This window comes from Xiphophorus couchianus, chromosome 21, assembly GCF_001444195.1.
Source record: "Xiphophorus couchianus chromosome 21, X_couchianus-1.0, whole genome shotgun sequence".
Taxonomy (NCBI): Eukaryota; Metazoa; Chordata; class Actinopteri; order Cyprinodontiformes; family Poeciliidae; genus Xiphophorus; species Xiphophorus couchianus.
The window spans coordinates 11609573-11632229 of NC_040248.1; the positions used below are offsets into that span (position 1 = coordinate 11609573).

Genomic DNA, 22657 nt, shown 5'->3' on the forward strand with positions numbered 1-22657 from the left:
GAGAAGGTCCTTTTTTGGGTGCATTGAAGCTCTCTTCCCAGCAAATGACTTTCTTCACTTAAACTGAAAGTCTTTTGATGCAATTCAGCCAAAATGACTTCTACTGTCCTCGATAACTTAGTTAACTATAAGTGGGGAGTGAGAATGTGTTGAATTATGTTAGCAAGTTAGTTTGTGGAAGGGCTTAGTTCATTTTTCACTAACTGCCATTAACTTTGCAAATTTGTTGTGTTTCCTTTGATTCTTTCTTCATAGCAATCGAGACTAAGTGCAAATTTTAAAAATTAAAGCAGTACAGACAAAAGGTCACCGAGTCTCAAAGCTTTTGCCAATCACTGAAATGTTGCTTCAGTGATTTTATTCTTTAAAAAGTATTACAAAGATTCATTACAGATATATATGGTTTGTATCTGGAGAGTGTTAAGTTCTTGTGGATACACTTTAAGGGAACACCTCAAACATGCTGCTTTTGAGGTGGCAGCAAAAATAGAAATCAGGCAAGATACACGGGTAGATACACGGACCAACCCATCTAGCATAATTCAGGAATAACGACCTAACTTTTATAAGAAATGTCTTGGGGGCTGATGGAAATAAAACTGAAGTGTTTGGGCATTCGGTAGTTTAAAGAGGACAACTGGAATCTGCAGAACACACTTCAAAGTGTTTTACAAAGAGTACTGATAATCACAATAAAAGGTGATCTATTTGTATGGGATCAATAACTGAATAACAGATTTTTCTGCAAATTTTTGACATGATAAAATATAACTAAGGTTATTTTAAAGAAAAAAAAGTCAGCTTAACAACTGGTTTATTAGAGGACTATACACCAGTTGGCCATAAGTGAAAACAAAAGTTTCCCTCAACTTTTTAATATTATTGTAGCAAATCACTCAGCATAATATCAAAATTCAATGAATACTATTGGAAACTATTTTTTGACCAGATAATTAATAGAATTCAATTTCTATAACCTTTTGCAAGAAAAGTTACTGCTATGAAACGAATTGTATTAATTTATTCGGGACAGGAGCGGAGGAAGGGTGCTTCTGCAGAGGTCTTTGGATTAGGATTAATTCAGATGTCAAACACTGAAATCAGGGCGATTTTCAGGGCAGCAGAGTGTCATTTACTCCTGATCTTATGCTGTTTATATCTTGTCCATCCATCTGTCTTTTTATTGTCCCACAGATTTACAGGCATGGAAAGCGGTCACTCTCTGCTATCACAGTTACCCATCTCATCTCTCTACTTAAGTCTCATCATCCCTCCTGTTGCCGCCTTAAAATTGCTTGGAAAGTTGTCTAAAATGCATTCAAGGCACATCATGCTTCATAAACCACATAGTGGAGAATAGCCCGAGTTAACAGTTTCCTTCCTCTTTGCAACAATGATCAAATATAAATACCATTAAGCCATAATGCAGGTGGGTGTTGTGTATAGAACTGGTTTGCTTGAACTTTATTGCGTCGCAGAGTGCCCCCATTAAGATACCGTGGAAAGTGCCATAATTGCATTTGAAGATCTCATTGCAAATAGTCCATTGTTGTTGCACACACCATCAGAGTCGTAGGAGGTTCATTCAGGAAGGTTTTTGCGTGTAAATGAATGGGTCTTAACGTCGTTGCGACATCGCGGGTTTGAAGTCCACGGCATGCGGACTCGCGCTCCAGACACTCTGCGGTTAATTGAGTTCAGTCGCTCTCTCCAGCTTAATTGGCTTACCGCGAGCGCCGGTGTTTAATGAGGCGGACGCACACGCGCGCACGCAGGGCCGCGCGAGGCTAATGGCCAGCAAACACGGCGAGAGTGCGGCGGCCGCAGCAGCCCTGTTTGTTGTCGCCAAGGGCTCTTGTCCGTGTGGAGCTGCTGGGGGAAAATGGTGTTAAATGATGCATCTAGAAAGGTGTAATGGATACATGTTGAGCGCCAGACAGGGGTGACAAAACGGTGGTGGAAAATAGGACATCCCCGTGTCCGAGCTCCCCACTGCGCGTTTCCAAGACAACTGTGGCTGCTTTACCAGGTCCCTTTATCTCGCAGGTCAAGCAATGTTTGCACCCATACACGTCGATTAATCAGGCTTACCGTGCAGACAGGAGAGATATACAGATTAATTAGAGTATCACTGAAAAGTTCCTTCATGTCACCAGTAAAGTTCAAAAAGTGATACTTTAAGACTTCTTCCACCGGTGTGGTTTTATTTTAAGCATTTATTTTCTGTTAAATTAGAAGATTACAGGTTACAGCTTATGACAAACCAAAATCAAGGTTTTTCTGAAAGTCAGAATGCTATGTCCTACAAAATTATGTGGAAAACTGCTTTCTGCATCAGCTGACTATGTAATGTCTACAAGGAGTGTAAGCCACAAAAAGTCACTGCTAAAGAACCTGGCTGTTCACAGAGTTCTGTATCCAACCATATAAAAAGGGCAGTTTAGTGAAAGTAAAAGGTGTTGTAGAAAAAAGCAACAGCAATAACTAAAGACTGCAGCTTGAGTGAGTTATAAGAGTCACCACACACTGGTGTATTTCAGGGTGATAATTGTTGCATTCTTTGTGTTAAATCTACTCTGGAATAGAATCATCTGTAGGATTTGGGGGAGCTATTTCACCTGCCATTGTGTTTTATCAAGTCTAAGCCACTTTACATGATGCATTCCTCTGCTGATGCAATTTATGGAGATGCTGATTTAATTTTTCAGCAGGACTTGGTACGTGTCCACGCTGTGAAAAGTGCTATACCTGCTTTAATAACCACGGTGTCATTGTTCAAAAATATTTCCTGACCTAAAATGCAAAGAGAATCCATGGAGTATTGCTCAGATGACGAGAGTCATGAGACCCAACAGTGCAGACAGACTGATGATGATGATCTTCTTTAAAGCAGCCTGGGCTTCCTTAACACATCAATAGAGCCACATGTTGATCACCTCCATGGTGATAAAGTACATAAACATAAATTTCAGCAGATGGCAAAAGACTTGAAACTGGGGCAGAGGTTGATCTTCCAAATGGGCAGCAACTCTAAACATCACACACTGTGATGTTCAAGAAACAAGGCTGAGAATACTTGAGCTATGGTGTTTTAGAAATACGGCAAATCTGAGATCATTTGGACCAGACGGTAAAGGTGTGTCAGGAAAACATGTTCTTTTTTTATCTGCTTTAGCAAACAAAACACTTTCAGATAGCCTGACAAAATCTTGGACATGTGGTAAAACTGAGCTTAGCCTGTGGCGACAGCAGCATGGGCTGTGTCAACACCATGACGTGTGAATAGCGGCCAAAGAATAGTAATGGGATTATAATGGAGGTTCAGTGAAAAACACAGCTAGATGTGAGCGTGAGTCAAGTGAGAAGGGAGGAGGAGAAAATGTCTGCTGAAAAGAGATTTCCGGGGAGATGCCAACGTAACGGCAGCTTGAGCTTTTATTAGGTCACATTTTAGTGAACAGGAACCAAAAAGGACAATAAATATACATTAATCTCACCAAAATCTTGAATAGAAAATAATCAGTAAAACACACTTTACTTTTTAAACCTAAATTATGTCTGATAAATCGCAACCTTCTACATCACACCACTTCTGAAAGCCTGAGATGGTTCTGAGTGTGGAGACCTGCCACCTCTCCACAGACAGAGCCAGTTCGTTTATGAAGTCTGTATCCGTCTGCTTCTGTCTCTGTTTCGTCCATCGTCATGCCTTTTGTCTCTGTGCCTGCGCTGCTGGTCCTTATCTCTGTCCAGCCTCTTATCTTGACTTGTGCGGCCGTCCCTTCGAGGAGGAGAAGGAGAGCGTTTGCGTTCTGTGCGCCCTCCGTTACTCCTGTGATCTGCGGGCGGCGATCTGCTGCGGTCACGCCGTCTGTCCGGGGACTCGCTCCTCATGCGTCCTCTCGTGTTGCTGGAGCGACTAGTTCTGGACACGTCGGAGCGGCGCTGCAGGTCTGTGGAGCGAAGCGTGTTGAGGAGAAAACGCTTGTTGGTGCCCTGCAGGGGGCATTTCAACCTGTTGGGTCAATCCAGCCATCAGAACGTCACTCAGAGGAAGAGATGGACATGATATAAAGGACTCGGATGATCATAACTCACATCAGCTATACAGCATGGCACCAGGGATAGACTTTGCTTTTAGATAATTTTGATACCCTGTGATTCGTTCTGCCTTTTGCTATGTTACAATCACAGACTCTTATACTATGTTACTGGGTTTTTTTTTACACTAACACAAACTATAAGATAATTTGAAAAAAGAAAGATAAAGATACTAAAACATTTTACAAGTAAAAATCTGAAAGATGTGGCACGAACATGTCTTCAGCCCCCTTTACTTTAGATATGTTCAACCTATAATTTCGGTATAGCCCATTTCTTTTTATGAAGGCTTCAGAGGTTTGTTAGAAAACAAATAGCATCAGGGAGATCAAGGAACAGAAGACAGGTTTAAAGCCGTATTGGGATATAAAGTAGGGATGCACGATATATCGGCATGTATAACGGTATCCGCTGCCGTCATTTTTAACATATTGCTACTGGCCCTGATAAGTAAAACTGGGCAGATATCAACAACCAGTGTTTATTTATATCTTACTAGGATTTGTGTTTCAAAAGGGGAAAGTCATATGGCAGTTTCACTGATGCAGTTCAGGATTATGGGGCGTTTAACTGAAGCAGAAGAAGGCAGTGCAGTTGATTTTATATGGCATCGAAGATGCAGGGAAATGAATAATAAGTATGATATTGTTAAATAACAGAAGTGTTAATATCTTATTGGCCCAAATTTCCATCCCTAACATAAAGCACTATCGACAAATAATAATTCTTCAATCTATTATTGTAGAATGCACAGCGTATGGCACAACAAGAAAACGAGCGACATGGCCGCCCACCTGTTGGTCGATGAAAAGAACATCAGAAATGCATTTAACACAACAAGAGTCCCAGCTCACCATCCTGCGGGGCCCATGGTCTCTGCTCTCAGCCGGGCTCTGTCAGTCTCCCTGAGGAGCTCCTCTACAGCGCGCCTGCATGGACAGATGGATCCACAGGAAAAAAGCGTAATGTGGAAATGGACAGGAAACTGAGCTCAAACCAGACGTAAACACTCAAGGTAGAGCCAAGGGGATGTGAAGAGGTGAGAGAAAACTGCAGAAGTGAATCATATGACAGCGGGCAGTGTCCCCGTTTAACCCGAGGTGCTAATCGTGAGCGTCGCCGAATCAGCCGAGTTTTAATCACATGGTGCAGGCATCTTGAAGCTGGCTTGTCCATGGACGCATTTTTATAAACATTACACATAAAGAGAAGTGAATATGCTGCTAATGGACTGGAGGTACAGTTTGGAAGTGAAATAAGCACGGACATTGTTCGTTTTACGTTGACTGGGGGGGAAAAAACAGCGATTAAGTTACTCACTTTTCCAGATCGTTATCTTCTGCCATCACCTTCCGGCTTAAAACAATCAGTTACGAGCTGTTATACAAAGAGATGCTTCATCTCTAAGTCAATATCTGTAGTGTTAATGTTGCATTCCCGTCTGTTTACTTCCCCGAGAGGGCCTCTCACCAAGGACCCTGTTCTTTTGGCAGCCCTGAAGAATGCCTGATTCGTGAGTTTCTGAATATATGAGTAATTTGGGGAGCTGCTGATGTTTTTCTGAATTGTTTGACATGTTAAATTTCTGTTTTAGATTAATATTTAATCTTAATTAAAAGAAAACATTTGATTAGAAGTCGTGCTTCATGTCCGTTTTATTTGATCTTTTATGCAAATTTCTCAAAAGCTCATCTATCTGAACTGTGGCCCCAAAATCCAGGAGTTGAAAAGGAGCGTGGCAGATCAGAGAGCAGAGAAAGGAAGAGGAAGTTCAAAACATCACTGTTAATCATATTGGGTAAGGATCATGCCCTTGACTTCAACGTCGTTTGCATTGCCTTTCTAACCATGCGGAGAGACAGAAATTGACAGAGGAGCACCATAAGCAAAAGAGGCATAAGAAACCATTGATGGGGTCCTCCAGGACATCTTACTGTAAAATATCAGATAGGCAGACAGACTGACAGACTAACAGACAGGTAAAACCGCAGTAAAGGCAAATGTTTCTTTCTTTGAGTTTTTTTACCGCACCCTAAATGGATGGTGCCCTGGGCGAAGAGCCCATATTAAAAACCACTGAAATTCATGAGAGAATCTTGAGAAAGAGATAAGCCGCCCTACAATGTTGCATGAATATGAAAATTACATGCGTTGACATAAATAAATTAAACTCAAGACAACCAAGGTTTTTAAAAGTAGATTTTTGTACAGGCAGAAAACAAGCCACCTCTACCTCAGCTGGCGCACTCATATCCCGCCCACTCCCACTTTGATTGACACAAGTAGGCGGAGCCAGCGTCAGCAAAGGCACGGGGGCGTTTTCGTGCGGGTTTGCGGTCCGCTCGGTTGCGGCGAATGCGTGATCGAGGTCCCGCCGCTGACAGTTGACCGCCTCCCCCCCTCCCACCACCCCTGTTCGGGGCCCGAGCGCTCAGCGCGGAGGAGCCGCCGGCGAAAAAGGTAGCTATCATCCTTCACATCTGCATGCATGAGTGGTGTCAGTGTGTGGCCGGCTTTGCATTGGTACTGTCGCTTCTTCTGTCCTTCTGTCCTTCTGTCCTCTCTCTGCCGCTCCTGGAAGGAGGATGGGATGGAGTCAGACAGATGGAGAGGGATGGGAGGTGGGGGGGGGTAATTTCAACATCTTTCCTGTCTAAACAATCGGAAATTATGACGCTGCAGTTTGTGCGTTGCCCAGAAAAAAAATGAGGATAATGACAACGAGAGGGGGTAAACAAACAAACAGACAAAAAAAGGGGGGGGGATTGCAATTTCCAATTAAACCAGTGACAGTTTTTGTTATCATCAGTGCATGTCTGTCTTGTAGATGTGTGGAGAAAAAAAGCAGTCAGTTGCAACAGACCTTGCAGAACCTTGCAGAACAGCAGCAGGCCTCCTTTTCATTTTTTTTCCAGGATGAGGGGTTTTGTCAAAATGTAGGCTAAACCGAAAGGACTCGAGTTTTGAGATCTGTGGCCTTAGACATCATGCCATGTTTGAATAAGTAACTCCTTTATGTACCACTGTGGGATTTGATTATGCCTTGTAAAAAAAACAGAACACAGCACAGGTGCAGTAATGTCACTTATTAATAGGTTTTTATAAAGGATTGCTGTAATGATTTACAATCTTCAGGTTTACTTCTAGGTTGCAACAGAGTCCTCCCCTGTTTAAAATAGATGTCGGTGTTTTCATAATTAGGACATCTGAAGTCTTTACTTATTGACACGGTTGGTTTCTCAGGGCCTGCTGCCTAAAAAAGGCTCCTGTGCTTGACGTGTGCTTGTTTGCTTTTTGCTTGCATGCCTGCGTGTTTTGTGGTGATGTCACAGCTTTGTTATAGAAACAGAGAAGCCTTGTGTCTTCATGATTAATTCATGTCCAGCTGCGGGATGGGGACAGAAGCGTTCCAGTCACACATAAAGGAAGGAGACATACATGTAGGTAACTGCTGGGTACGGGTGTAGATTTAAAAAGGGGGGCGAAACGCAGCTAAAAAGGCAAATCAAACAGGAAGGGGGACGGGGAAGGGGCGTCTGATCACCCTGTGACAAGCTTTCGTGGGTGTAGTGGGGAGGAGTAGAGCATCCTGCTGGGAGAAGTGCATCTGCTGTGTGCCTCAGTCCCCTGCATCCTTCGCTGGCTTCCCTCTGAATGTCAAGCCCCAGTGAGCAGAACAGGATCCAGGTCGTCATGGAGACAGGAACAAAGGCAGGTAGTCACTGTGGCTTGGCCGGGCCAGCTGAGCGGAGAAGCACGCCCTCTGTCGTCAGCTGATGGCATCAGGCCCACACAGGAAGGGGAGTGGGTGGTGATGATGAGGTTTATATACAGTGGATCCTAAGTACACCACTCCTGTCAAATTGTTTTTGTAAGGTAAATAAACGTGACTATCAAAATAAAAATAAATAAATAAATAAATAAACTTTTTCCACCTTTAAAGTGATGCACATTCTGAATATGTATATATATATATATATATACATTTGTTTATAATAAGTCATAAACAAATTTATTAGTGAAAATAAAACATCTGCAATAACACATTTCTGTGATTTAATTCAATTTAATTCATTCAATCTGCTTTGGGAAGAATCTAGCAGCATCCCACATCTTGATGTCTAAATAATTGCCCACTCAGCTAATTCTCTATCAGACTTAGTTCTGGACTCCAAAAACGTAATTTTTCCTCTTATAAATTCATTTTTATTGATTTTGATGTTTGCTTGAACTCATTGTGTTGCTGAAAAATGAAATCCCACGGTTTTTTATATGGCTATGTGGGCAGGTTTCCGGGGATGACGATAGAAGGTGCAGCGCACAATAGCAAAGAAAAATTTGTAACTAATTTCTCAGTTGTGCCTTGAAAAGGTTTTCTATTGCTTTTATGCATGCAGTTAACGGGTTGAGAAGGCATTTACTGGTTAGTACTGAGGATTAGGAGACTAGCCTATGTGCTTTGGAATGAGGGGTATATCGATAGTAGAACCACCACTGAGCAGGCATCTGCAGGTTTTGGATCTGAAATGACCAGAATTTGGAACTATTCATAATTTCATCAACCTACTACCACCATGCCTTGTGTTCCTTTGGTGATCTTTACTGTTATTTATACACTAAACATGCCTTTGGGTTGTGTGGTTTTGTTTATTCGGACAATAACACTTTCTCTCACAAAAACATTTGAAGATTGTAGCTGCCTGGTGTCATTGGAAGAAAAGAGTATTCTGCAACGCTATCTCTTAATCAGGATATATGGAAAACGGTATAGTTACAAAAATTCCTACAACATAGCTTTATTTCAGATTAATTAGACTCAGAATAGATGCTGATATTAAATCAAAAGTTGCTTAAACAAATAATTTGTCTACATTAATGCAACCAGGTCGGTGTGCCTTTATTTATCTTTTTGGATTTTTGCACCTAACATATATTTTTTGTTTAATTGTACAACAACAAATATGTAACGTTGAAGGTAGAGAAAGTTTTGAGATTATTTATTATAGTGTAATTCTTTTTACGTTTGAACAGGGTTGTGTAAACTATTGAGAGGCAGTGGAGAGCTGCTGTAGATCTGAGTAGACTCTCCCCTTTAGCTTCAGGGACCCCAAAGCTCAGCTTAGTGCTTTATTTCAAGATCTTGCTTAAGGCATGTCCTTAGTGCCTGCACTGAACATGGAGTGTGTATAAATCCACCCTGTCATTTTCCTTTGTTCTCCTCTCGCAGCATTTGCAGCCTCCGTCCCTCCCTCCTGTTTGTTGGTTGCTTTGTGTCTGTTTACACATCCCGTTGATCTCTTTCACCGTTCTTCAAATCTCTTTCTCTGCCTCCGCTGCTCCCTACCTCCTGCTGACTTTGCCTCTGCTTTTCTCAATCCCGCTTTCTCTGATCTGAGTCCTCTCTCTGCCTCAATCCCATATAATTCCCTCTCTGTGGAATTGGAAGATTGGAGCAAAAGAGAGATTATACCGTCAGATTAGCGAACAGGAGCCGCAATACATAATCTCGGCAGGCTCTCACGCACGCACGCACTTAGCGCAAACACGTGCACAAGGCATTTGCCACATGAATAATTTCGCCAGCGTATAATGAGACACTCGTTTTCCTGAAACAGCTGTTGAACATTCCTGCTGTGCCCTTTGACCTGCAGGGCTATGTGCCATCAGCCGCTGGAGGGCTTCTGTCCTCTCTGCAACCTATTTGACGTTTGAGGCCTATGGGATAGGAGTGTGCGCCCCTTCCCATCCCTGCAGCCCAACTGGAGTCATTTGTGCCAAAGCTGAGCTGCGCTGAAGGAGAAGCGATGGGCAGCCCTGGCTGCGACGTAGACGTTGTCAAGCCCTCGGAGCCGCCCCTGGAGGCCGCGTGTCCAGAGTGTGGCCAGATCCACCGCAGCTGGGAGAACCACCTTTATAATTACCGCCTGGAGGTGGACGACGACCTTGTGTGCCACATCTGCCTGCAGCCGCTGGTGCAGCCCCTCGACACACCGTGCGGACACACCTTCTGCGCCCGCTGCCTGCGCAGCTTCCTCCAGGAAAGGGATTTCTGCCCTCTGGACAGGACAAGGCTGCAGCTGCAGGCATGCCGCAGATCCAGCATCCTGGTGCACAAGCTGCTAGACAAGCTGTCTGTGACCTGCCCTTTGAGTCCCGTCTGCTCCCTCAGCATGCCTCGATGTGACCTGGAGGCGCACCTCAAGCACAGGTAATAAAGCTGATGTAATTAACTTATAAATCAAGTGATGGATTGATTCAAGCTGTGTACACATAGGTCAGACATTATGTGCGCCTGTCAATTGGTATTTCATAAACAATTTAGAGATAAGGAGACTTCTGTTTTATGGCAGTTTTTAAGGTATCTACAAAAGACTTTACTAGTTTGGCAGTTAAGTGCTTGCTAAGCGCTGACAGTGGAGATACCATAATTATAATTTCTTTTGATTAGCCCCGGCTAAAAAACTATCAGTAGAAGTATTTTGTTTTATCCTCTGGGATCATGATGACCCTGCCCTGAATTTACTACCTCACACAGGTTAAACAAAGCCCTCTATGCAATAATGTATTCTCATTAGGTCAGCCACCTAATGAGGGTAAATTAGGTGTACATCAAGAAGCAGTTCGTGGTCCCAAAACTATTCACTATCTATCTGCATGCATTTCTTTTGGATAATTTCTTCACTACTATGATAATAATTTCCTTTTCTATGCAGATGATATTCAACTACATGTGCTAAAAAAACAAACAACTACATCCCAGACGCCTCAGTGATCCTACAGCTTCTTTTTCTGATACGTTGGTCAATCTGGGATTTTTTTTGAATACAGTGATGATTAGTCATGCTCAGATTCTTGCGCATAGAGATCATTGTGTGCGGGGCTCCCCACAAGGACCCCAGCAGCGGAAAGGCGCACACATCTCCAAACTCCACATTGGATGTTTGCTTGGAGACTGGAGAAAGCTGTGAATTCATCTGGTTGCAGATCAAGCTGCTGATAAGCAGTTGAAAATACTGACAGTATTTGCTTCTCTGCAGCAAAGCTAAAACTGGTTCAGAAACCTCCCACATATACTTAGGAAAAAGATGGCGATCGTGAGGAATCTTTCTAGTGCAGATCTGACACATTCAGTGGTCGTGTTGCAGTAGGATGGCTTAGAAAGCGGTATGGAAGATTTGATTAGGTTATTATACTGGCACTCGACTCCACATACCGAAATACCTCATCCTGTCTTGTGAAATCTCATTGTTGATGTCGAAATAAAACTTGTCTAGCAATAAAAGAAAAAATGAAATAATGATTTTACTGTTGCAAACTGCCTGCCTGAACTATTCACTCTTCATTGTATTTTTTTTACCATTATCTAAGAATCAGATAGATTTACCCACGTTACCTTTAACCTCTACACACTTTGGCTGTCGGCCTATTTGGACCAGGTGCTGTCAGAACCCAGAAGGGATTATTGAGCTGTGGGTCATGTGATGGAGGATTAGTGGTTCCCTACCGCAGTCATAGGTTGGCTGGCCAGCAGGTTCATGTTCTCATTTCACAACTATGCTGGGCAACTTCAACACCAGAGATCTTTTCAACCACTTCTTCTGTGAAACGGCCAAGGGCAACCCAGGCCTGTGGTGAGTGGGACACGGTGGGACGTGATGACAGTTCTGGGGATATAACAGAATCTATTTCTTACTGGTGTCCACTTGAGTTTACTCTCTTTTTTTGTACTTGGTTTGACTGTTTTAATTGATTTGATCCAGTTCTCTATAGGACACAGGTTGGTATGTGTTTGCCAATTTCCTTAATCCATCTAGTTTGCTGTAGGATATCCAGCTGTGAAAATAGGTAATGTAATTTAAGCAAATGTGTAAATATCATATTAACATATAAAGATCTTTATTTAAGGATAAGAGTAGACTTGATCAATGGTGTTACCTCTTGCTGTATGCATGAGTGTTTGACACTGGATTACCACTGGCTATCCACTGCCAGCCTAACACCACACTGAAGTTGAGGATATGTTCCTTAAGAAGCTTAGCATGCTGTCTATACCACTATGATAGAAGTGGCTGTGAGACAGGTGCTTTAATAGGAGAGCTGTTGATTTTTCTTTTAACTAAGACTGTGCCCTCTTGTGCCGTCTCCTGTATTCAGAAACTAGCATTGCCTGCATTTCTCAGGTGCGACTTTGAAACACTCTTCCAAAGAAACTGTCTTCCGATCTTAAGTATTCTGATCTTTAATGTTCTAGTTTGGTGACTGAATTGGTCATTTCAACAGCTGAACTTTCTTTCCCAGGGACCAAACGAGGGTTTCCTTGGGATCGTTGTCATGCTCAAAGTTCCACTCTCATTTCATCTTTAGATTCTACAGTAGTTAAGAATATCTCAGTAAATATGCAAATTCGTCATCCCTTCAGTTACACGGTCATCGTCACATCATGATGTTCACACCTTCAAAACTCACTTTTAGTGTGGCTTTTTTTTTTTTTTTTTTTGGTGATGTCCAGTGACATCAAAATATTTTAACTTTGGTCACATTTGGCCAGATCATACTCCTCCTGCTTGTCCAATATTCTCCAGCAAGTGTTAAACAAACTTCAATTTGTTTTCTTCATTAGTGGAGTCTTGTGCTGTGAGTGTGTAATGTGGAATTTGAGTGCATTACTTCTTGTTTCTCTTACTTTTTGACTCCTCAGACAGAGGAGCAACTATTTGTTGTATGGGGAAATTATGTTAGTTCCACTTCTGGATTATGGCTTCAACTGTGGTCAATGGAATACTGAGAAGTTCAGAAAAGATTGCCTCTTCAGTATGTTTCACAACAATAAGGTTGCAGACCATCAATTAGGACTAATGCCATTCTGCCCTGATTGCTTTCCAAATATTGATAGAACTAATTTTCCTAGGGTTTTTTTCCTGTGGTTTTTAAAGCCCATTTTGATTAGGTATTCAATAACTATTTGCTGTATCATTCTCATTTAACACATTCACCCTAATCATGGATCAATTCCTATTTGGACTGGATACATTTTATACATTTATCCAAAAAGTCAATGTGTTCAATACTTATTTTCCCTGTTGCATGTTGAGATGTCAAGAAGGGATGATGTAAGACAGATCAAATGAGTTTAACAAGCTGACATTTTTAAGTAAAGATTACTCTCTGGCCCCACGTGGGTTCCACACACGCTTACCCTGCTGCCGTAAGAAGCTAATCGGAGCCAAGGGTCTGCAGTCCACATGTGACATTGAGAGTCAATGTTGTTTATGTTGCGGATTAGAATACAGGATAACACGGTAGAAGATCTGCCAAAATGCAACGTTTTATTTGTGTTCAAGGTGGGCTTGTTTGTTATTGGTACCAAAAAAGTGTCTTCTTTAAGGTTTTCTTGATTATTGTCTGACTAATGCATCTTTTGATTGAAAACAGAGACCTAGTACTTTCCTACTATCCTTGCACAAAGTTTCTTTGAATGTTTCTCAGCAGACCTTTGTTATGTTGCATAACCCACCTGTATACTGCTTGAAGGAAAGACTCCAGGGTCAAACAAGGATGTGAACAGTCTAATCCTTTGAGTCTATTTGTTGCTGTGTATTTTTAAAGAAGGGTCTCTCCTTACATTAGCAGCTTTGATCTTTTCATATCCAGCCTTTTCAAGCACATAAAGCAGGTGTCTGGATATCAGGGACTGATGCAATTTGACAGTTTTTATTTATTATTGCAATAATAATATTGAATAAAAATTTATTGCATTTCTGTCCTCTTTCTGCTTCTTTTTTGTCATCAAGAAGTTTCTACCAGCTTGCCACAAACTTTGACATCTCACTGTACATCACAAGCAGTGAGTCATGTTTTTGCAAACAGCGTGTGAATGCATCACACTTGAAATATTACTGTACCAAATATTGCATCCAGAGAGTCCTTTGATATTGCACATGCTGATATTATGATGACAACTGTGATTCCATGTGAGAGCTCTAGGCCAGAGCCATTTTTAAATGTACCCATGTATGTCCCAGGGTTTATTTAGCATTCCTATTTAAAGTGAACAACCGTTGAATATGATTGAACTTTATTAGGATGAACATTTACAGCTTTTCTAAAGTAAAAAAACTGCACAATCTGTTAGTGAAAATTTCTCTAATTCCCCATCAATGTGAATTTAAGGCCACATTTCTGCAGGAACTTTTTTCAGGAAAGGTGGTTTTCTGGGACCATTATCAATAACCTTTTTTAATTTTATTATTATTATGCATGATTATTTTTAAATTTCCTTGTGCTTTCCTCCACAAGGAATTTTGATTCCAATTCAGATTTTTTCATTGCTACGCCATTTTTCTTAAATTTGTTGTGACTCTATATAATTTACACACCACTGTTACCAGAATTATCAAAAATAGTTTTATCTTGCTTCCATCTTGCAATTGAAGTTAAAAGAGTATAGTCTGAGGTAAGGTTTAGAAGAATGGACTTGTATTATGAACTGTATTGTCTAGAAAACATTAACTCATAAAGAAATAGTCAGTGTAATGGAGATTTTGCATAAAATTTTCACGGATAAAATATACCATCTTTTGAAAATGCTGTAAACATTTGAAAATGCTGAAAACATTTTAAAATGCTGTAAACATTCCCCTTTTCACATCTGACCAAAACCATTACAAAGAAAACATTATGAATCAACCAGAACATGAACAGATGATTGAAGCAAACCATTTGGCATTTCAAAAAGCAACCCACACTATGGTCACCATGAAGCTGATATTTGCAGAGAGAAAGCATCCATAACTCCAAATTGTGCAGAACCTATTTCAGGGAAGTAGCAGAAAAAAATTTATGCTGGTTAGAATGCGTCATAGTAATGTTTGTCTTCACTCTGAAATAAGTCCAGAAGGGTAAAGAGACTCTTAAAATCTTATGAAGGGGTATGCTTAAGAATATTGTAACTGTTTTCACCTTTCAGCATAGAAACTGATGCAGAATTCAACATCAATTTGTTGGGAAAGGGTTTCTCAGTCTATGCTTTACTTCTCTTTAAGTCAGATCCATGCAGTTTTACTTAAATGGTGTCAAATTACAACAAGTCCCAAACAACCTAACAAGTAAAATAAGTCCAACTCATAACCAGTTATATAGTCGTCAAAAATCTGTTACAAATAGAGGAATCTGATGGCGTAACAGACCTGTTTCTTGGTGAAAGGTGTCCTGGGACTCGGTGTCAGCAGACAACTGTGGACGGGCCACGATGTGAGAGCGGCGATGAGCGAGCCATGGTGACCACCCCTCCCATATCGCCTCACTCCCCGCAGACAGACCTGAGAGAACGCTCGCCTTCGCCGCACTCTGGCCCCACCACCGCCTGCAGCAATGGATCTGCATGGACCGACGACGCCGGCCTCGACAACCCTGCATTTGAAGAAAGCAATGAAGAAGACAGTGAGCTCAACCTCCAGGCTTCCTCTGAGTGAAGGAAAATGATAAGCTAAGACTTTATGTTCTGCCTGTTCCCAGGTGTGGTGGGGTTGGAGTGTGTGGTCCCTAGGGTGAAGCGGCCCCTCAGTAACCCCTGCATCCATCTCCTCCGCTCTGTCAGCTCCACCTCCTCTGGCTGGGATTGCCCTGAGTCTCCACCTCTGTCTGCAGAGGAAGGTATGTCATCCTTCATTTCTCTGAGCATGCTTGGCTCTAGTGAAAGCGACCTACAGCTGTTTGGTTTGTCTTTTAGGGTGCGTGAAGTTACCTTCCCTTCCCGAAGGAGAGATAACGACCATAGAGGTCCACAGAGCCAACCCGTACGTTGAGCTGGGAATCAGCATCGTTGGCGGAAATGAGACGCCTCTCATCAACATAGTGATTCAGGAAGTGTACCGAGACGGGGTCATTGCACGAGACGGGAGACTGCTGGCTGGAGATCAGATACTGCAGGTGAGGGATCAGCTTCTGTTTATCATGTATAAAACATTCACTTTTTCTATTTAAAAAAAAACCTTCCAGGTATTCCTCTTGCAGCTCACAAGATTCCCTTGTTGAAATGGCCCAATCAAAGTAAAGACCTTAAAGCAATTGAGAACCTGTGGCAAAGTTTACCCCAAAAGACTTGCAGCCATTGAAGAGGAGGCATAATTCATCTCAGTTATTGGTTCATATAAACAGACATATCTGTCCGGGGTTAAAAACTTATATAATTGATAGGGGTTTTTTTAGAAAATGTTGCAGCTTATATGTCACTTAAACTCAGAGATAAGTTAACTTCAGATACTGGCAGGAATTTTAAAGAGGCAGTATCATGTAGTTTGTAGGCACATAGTTCCATTTTATTGCACAATAAAGTAACTGTGTTACGTTCAGCTGTCAATGAAATTGTGCCTCTGTCTCTTTAAGAAGCCTTTGCTCTGACACTCCGCCTTTAGCACGTCGTCACAACAATCCTCCTCCATGATGCTGTTTACAACGTTTCTAGGAGTGCTGCACTAAGATGTAGTTTGTGTCATAAGCTCAGCAGAGGCACGATTCAATCAGATGTTTGCTAATTGCTGCTGCCGCTAGTCTGGAGGAGCTGACAGCTCCATACAGCTCCAAGGAGGAGCTGTGTATAAATAATCAGCGCTTTGTGAGAGCAAGCATTTAGGCACACTGGATGACTGCCAGGGGAGATTAAAGGATTTTTCAAATATGCATGAAAGAATCAAGGCAACAAGTCTGTTTTTGATGAGGGATTACTATCATAACATGACATAAATCTAAAACAATAACTTTAAACAATAATTTTAAGAAAAATATCATTCTGGGTCTAAACAACAAATACAAGTCAAAAAAAAGTTTAACAGCTTAAAGAATATATTCATTGTTTAAGACAGTGGTTCCCAAAGTGTGGGCCGCGCCCCCTAGGGGGGTGCAGTGCCATTGCAGGGGGGGAACGGGATGCGGTATGGATGACTGAAAAAAAAAAATAGTTACACAAAAGTGTTTTACTGTAAAGATGGTTTATAGTTTGTTTTGTTGCAACCTGAAGTGTGAAATAAACTTCAGTGGAGTTTGAAAACAAAATATGTGTATAGGTTTATGTTTGCTTGAACGACGTGTGTGCTCAGTTGATTTTTTTTTTCATTTTTGGGGAGGGATTTTATTGTAATCCATAGGGGGACCCAGAAAATCTTTGGGAACCACTGGTTTAGGAGCAGGAAAAAACGATTGAATATTGATCATTAATTTCTATTGAGAATAAAAATTTATTTACATTAATGCACATCTGCTTTGATGTATTTGTTTCCAAGGTGAACAACGTGGACATCAGTAACGTCCCCCACAGCTTTGCCCGCACCACCCTGGCGCGGCCCTGCACCACCCTGCAGCTGACCGTGCTGAGGGAGCGCCGCTGTGCCTCCAGGGCTCCTCCCTCCTCCTCCTCTTCGTCCTCCACCACCCCGGCTGTGCCCCACGCCCCCTGCTCCACGCCCGAGGGCGCCCCCTCCAGCCCCGCCACCCTAAGAATCACGCTTCACAAGCGAGACTCCACAGAGCAGCTCGGCATAAAGCTGGTCCGTCGAACGGACGAATCAGGGGTGTTTGTGTTGGACCTCTTGGAAGGAGGCCTGGCTGCGAAGGATGGCAGACTGCGGAGCAACGACAGAGTTCTGGCTGTCAACGATCAGGACCTTTGCCATGGCACGCCTGAACAGGCGGCTCAGATCATACAGGTGTGGATGCAGGTTGTTGTGATGGTTAGATTATTTAGGTATCATCAGAAGAGGAGTAGATTCACAGTACTGTGCAAAAGTCTTATGCTTCCTTAAACAGGTTAGAATAGATATATGGGTTATGCAAAACATATTCATTACATTTTGCTCACAAAATCATTCTTAGATAATGAGATTTTAGTCTGTTCAGTTCTGCCGATTTTGAGCTCTTTTCAGAATGAGTTGTTTTAGGGCCTCTTGTCTCTTTAAATCCAAATAGCTGCTGCTAGCCAACCAACTCAATGTTGACACTCTCACGTGAAAATGGCTGCAAACAGATGCACAATTATACAATCGTATATCTTTGAAAAGCAGAAGAAGAGCCTTCTGCACAACGAACAAGAATGTAGGAAGTGATTCCTGGATAGTAAATCAACAACAAAATACTTGTTTTCCAGCAGCCATTGTACCGTGAATACAGTGGTAAAACCAGCTGATCAAATTTACTTGAACTGTTAGGTGATGGGCTGTCCTTGTCTGGGGTTGCTAGGTAACGGCACAGTGTGACTCAACAATCAAGAGGTTTTTGAAAAGGCTTATTATCCAAATACACACAAAAAAATAACTTCTTACTAAAAGGAGCTGGATGGTGTTTTTTAAGCGCTTGGGCTATTTTAGAAGCAGCTGAGACCCAAATGGAAGTATAAAAATATGCAAAAACTAAGTTTTGCAAAATAAATCATAGGTAAAATAAATACTAAATAAATAAATCATCAAAATAAATCATTTCTATATATATTTAAATAAAACACACTTTCTGTTCAAATATTGTAAAGCAACTAGTAGTATTTTTCTATAAAATCAGTCACACTCACATTAGATACAATTTGTCACCATTTATTCGGTAAGTTACAGTTTAGTCAAGATACTTATGTAGAAAAAGTTTTGTTTCAAACAAAGTTCAGATGTATGAAGGGACTGAAACACCATCTCTGTGCTTCTGCAGGCAAGCGGGGAGAGAGTCCACCTCCTGATTGGCCGACCCAACAAACCAACTCCACCCCCACCGCCAAAATCAAGCTCAACCAGAGACCTGTACTGCCTTGATCACTTCCTGCCAAATCACAGCTCTACTCCAAGCCCTGTGCCCGTACACCTGTCCCGCACTAGCACTCACAGAGTAAGGTTTTGTGTATGTGTGTGCACTAGTTTTCCCATCTGCATGCTACATAAATGTATTTTTAGCTTGGAGTCTTCAGAGAAGGATGCGTCTTAGGATGAACTGGAAACATTCGAGTCTGTGATTTCTGATGTCTCCCAGGATCTGTCCCAGTGTGTGACATGTAAGGAGAAACACATCACTGTGAAGAAGGAACCCCTCGAGTCCCTGGGCATGACCGTGGCAGGAGGCCGGGGCAGCAAGAGCGGGGAGCTGCCGATCTTTGTGACAAGCGTTCAGCCACATGGCTGCTTGTCCCGGGATGGACGAATCAAAAGAGGTGCACCCTCGTTTTCAGCGGCCAGGAGTCAGGACACCTGAGCGTTACCTGAAAAACGTTTCTTTCTTTCTTTTTGCTTCCTTCCCTTCAGGTGATATCCTGCTAAGCATCAACGGTCAGGACCTGACATACCTGAGCCACAGCGAGGCTGTCGGGACGTTGAAGGCCAGCGCTGCTTCCCCCTCGGTGCAGCTGAGAGTGCTAGAGGTCAGCATGGTGGAGGAGCACGACCATGACGAGTTGCTGCCTCATGGCCACGACAGCGACTTCGATGCAAACTGGTCTCCCTCGTGGGTCATGTGGCTGGGCCTGCCTAGGTGAGAAAGACTGGCTCAACCTCTGCTTGTTGATGTTTATCACGTAAACTGCTAATAGAATACATTCAGGTTTGTTGTTGGAACAAATGTGGAAAAAGTACCAGGATCCTTTTAACTCTCAACTTTAAAGTATTGCAGCATTTCAAGTGTGAGTAGATGACTTTATTCTACATGTCTCCACTTTTCTCTTCTTGCAGCTACCTGCACAGTAGCCATGAGATTGTGTTGCGGAGGAGCCATCCCGGGAGCTGGGGCTTCAGCATCGTTGGGGGCTATGAGGAAAGCCATGGCAACCAGGCATTTTTCATCAAAACTATCGTCCTTGGCACGCCTGCATACTACGATGGCCGCCTTAAGTGAGCAATCAGTGATTATTATGCAATGGTTACATAATTTCCCAGAACCTATAAGTTACTTTCAGGAACTTGCAAATTACTTTCCAAAGCATATTGTGTACTTATTGTGTAGTTTCTGGAAATTATAGCATATTTTCCTGAAACTCTCATGGAATGCACAGGTTACTTTCTCGATACTTACAAGGTTATTTCCCAAAAACATATTTTGTATTTTCCACAAATTTAACTAGTAAGATCCATAAAAGTTTCAGGAAAGTTGCATATTTCTGTTATTTTGAGACTATTTTCAATTATTATTATGATAATGGAATATGTTTTCCCTCTCAAAGACCTTAATTTTGTGAAGAACATGTTACACTGAAACTGGAAGATATTTTTAAAAATCACAACCAAAAACAATATAAATAAAACCCACTTACAACTGAAACCATAAATTTAAAAATATCCCTAAACAAATTGATGATCAGAATGGGAATTATTCAACTAATTGTAATTTATCTTGAGATTACTTATTGCGACAGGCTTAGCTGAACGAAGACGCATTTTTATTTTGTAGCATTATGGCAAAAATAATGTGGCAAAATTTCTTTACCTTCTTCTTATGGTGAAGAAGGTAAAGAAAAAGCTCTGTTAAAAAACTGCAGTGTAAAGTCCACTTCTCGAACTCTGTTGCTCTAGGTGTGGAGACATGATAGTCGCAGTAAACGGCCTGTCCACAGCAGGAATGAGCCACTCAGCTCTGGTGCCGATGTTAAAGGAGCAGCGCAGCCGGGTGGCGCTGACCGTGGTCTCCTGGCCCGGCAGCCTGGTGTAACCAGGACAAAAGTCAGCAGGCTTCACCCAGACTGTTCTAAATCGGGAACAACCTCGGCCAAAGTGAACTACTGTACATTGCTCCATACAGGGCTTAATCCAGGACCAAACACATCCAGGACTGTTGTAGACCCAGCAGGACCAAGCGAGGCGGGGGGACCGATCCAGATTGTGCCACGTCACTCGACAGACTGCACTCCTAAACAGACTGCTGTGTTTCATATGGTCATGTTGTCTTCACTCCCGCAGGGAGAGCCGTGCTGCAACTGTTAACATGCAGTCTGTGCTGTATTCACCTCACTGAGCAGTGGTAGAACCTCAGGGTTTTATTCAGGTGGAGGCATCGTTGCAAGTCCGAAATGTTTCAGATGAACGTGATCTGATCCTCTGCCATCCTAGATGAAAAGAAATGAAATAAAAAAAACACAAATCCCCTTCATCAGGTTGCTCTGCTGCATCAGCGATGTTTCCATCTGAATGAGCCCAAGGCCTTATTAGAAACCTGCCGCATCCTGAGGGAGGTCAGCCCTCAGGTATCATCACCATACAACCAGCTGACCTTTTATACATGTGTGAATGTGTGTTTTGTTTAATAAACATTTCCTTTTAAGGATTGGCGTCTCCATGTCCTTGATTCTGTTGAAAGGCTCTTCAAAGAAATTACTGCCACAAATGGTTCAACTCACCAAATGTTAAATAGCAGAGCTTTGACGCATTTTTGATCAATTGGTCACTTCACACCAGAATTTCACTGCAATTTTTAATCTGACTGAACACAAAATAGTTCCATTTTATTTCTGAAGCACCTTTTATATTAGATTCAAAGGCAGAACAATTAAGACAGAATAATAATGTTTCTTAAAGTACATGCCACATGTGGACAATGGAAGGGTCTTCTAAAGCCTTACAGCCACTGCTTGAAAAACCTGGTCTACACAGGCTTTAAAACAGATTCAAAGTAACAAACATTTGACTCAAAAACCAGAATCCTAGATGAAGCTAGATGATCTCAAAGGTCCAGAATGAATTTAAGGGCCTGGTTGTGGATTAAAAGTTTTTTTTTATTTAATCAAGTTAATAGGAAGCCAGAGCAGGGAGGCAAGAATATGTTGCCCCCGATTACACTCACTTACCATAATTGGTAAGTGAGTGTAAGGACAGCATGAAAGAAGCCATAATGAAAACCTGTTTGCCACAAGCCATGTTGGGACACAAACATGTGGACAAAAAGTCTGCCTTGACTAAAATGAAACATTGTATGCTAAAATATATTAAAATCACTGTGTGGAGGGAAACTAGCACTGTATATCATCCTTCTAATGAAACGTGGTGGCAGCATTTTGCAGTGGGGATGATTTAATAGAGGGGAATACTGAAAGAATCTTATTGGCTGCAGTAAGATTTACCACCAGGACAGCCTTCAATGACCTCTTCAAGCTGACCTGCAGAGGTTCTTGCAGGACAACTTGAAATATACAAAATGCGATACAATGGTTTGGGTCAGAGATATACTCCTGTCTTGGAATGGTGCAGTTTCAGCTCATCAATTGAGAGTCTGTGGCAAGACTCAGATTGATGCACATGTCAAATAATTTGGGCAGATTTGTCTAGAATGTGCTGGTACATTTGTAAACCAGGAGACTTGGTGAAAGGTGATCAAGTATTTACCCTCAGTGACCAAATACACTTCACATTATACTACTCACATGTCCACTAAAATGCACCCAGTTGAAGTTTGTGATTGCAACTTGATGAAAAGTTGAAGCAACTTTTACCTTAATCGCTTTAAAGAGTTAAATGGAAATTGAAATCCATCTTGCCTTACCCTCCCAGAAAATGTTTAAAAACATGCATTTAAACAAGCTGCTGTGCCTCAAATGCACTGAAGAGCA

General features: G+C 42.0%; 2 protein-coding genes across 3 annotated transcripts; one reads left to right on the forward strand and one right to left on the reverse strand.

Moving 5' to 3' along the window:
- Positions 1–3397: 3397 nt before the first annotated feature.
- On the reverse strand, positions 3398–5584 carry si:ch211-140b10.6 (protein POLR1D). Its single transcript, XM_028005334.1, has 3 exons — positions 5422–5584; positions 4956–5030; positions 3398–4015 (listed from the first exon to the last, which is right to left on the reverse strand). Exons 1-3 carry the CDS (start codon positions 5445–5447, stop codon positions 3658–3660), a joined length of 459 nt encoding a protein of 152 aa, XP_027861135.1. The 5' UTR covers positions 5448–5584; the 3' UTR covers positions 3398–3657.
- A 128-nt stretch (positions 5585–5712) lies between these two features.
- On the forward strand, positions 5713–21378 carry lnx2a (ligand of numb-protein X 2a). Of its 2 annotated transcripts, XM_028005330.1 has the most exons (11): positions 5713–6561; positions 9753–10309; positions 15305–15540; positions 15616–15753; positions 15830–16029; positions 17379–17801; positions 18787–18960; positions 19102–19279; positions 19371–19596; positions 19794–19952; positions 20631–21378. In XM_028005330.1, exons 2-11 carry the CDS (start codon positions 9906–9908, stop codon positions 20764–20766), a joined length of 2274 nt encoding a protein of 757 aa, XP_027861131.1. In that variant the 5' UTR covers positions 5713–6561; positions 9753–9905; the 3' UTR covers positions 20767–21378. The 2 variants fall into 2 exon arrangements, with proteins under 2 accessions (XP_027861131.1, XP_027861132.1); XM_028005331.1 differs by lacking the exons at positions 5713–6561; positions 9753–10309 and adding an exon at positions 10327–11732.
- The last annotated feature ends 1279 nt before the right edge of the window (positions 21379–22657 follow it).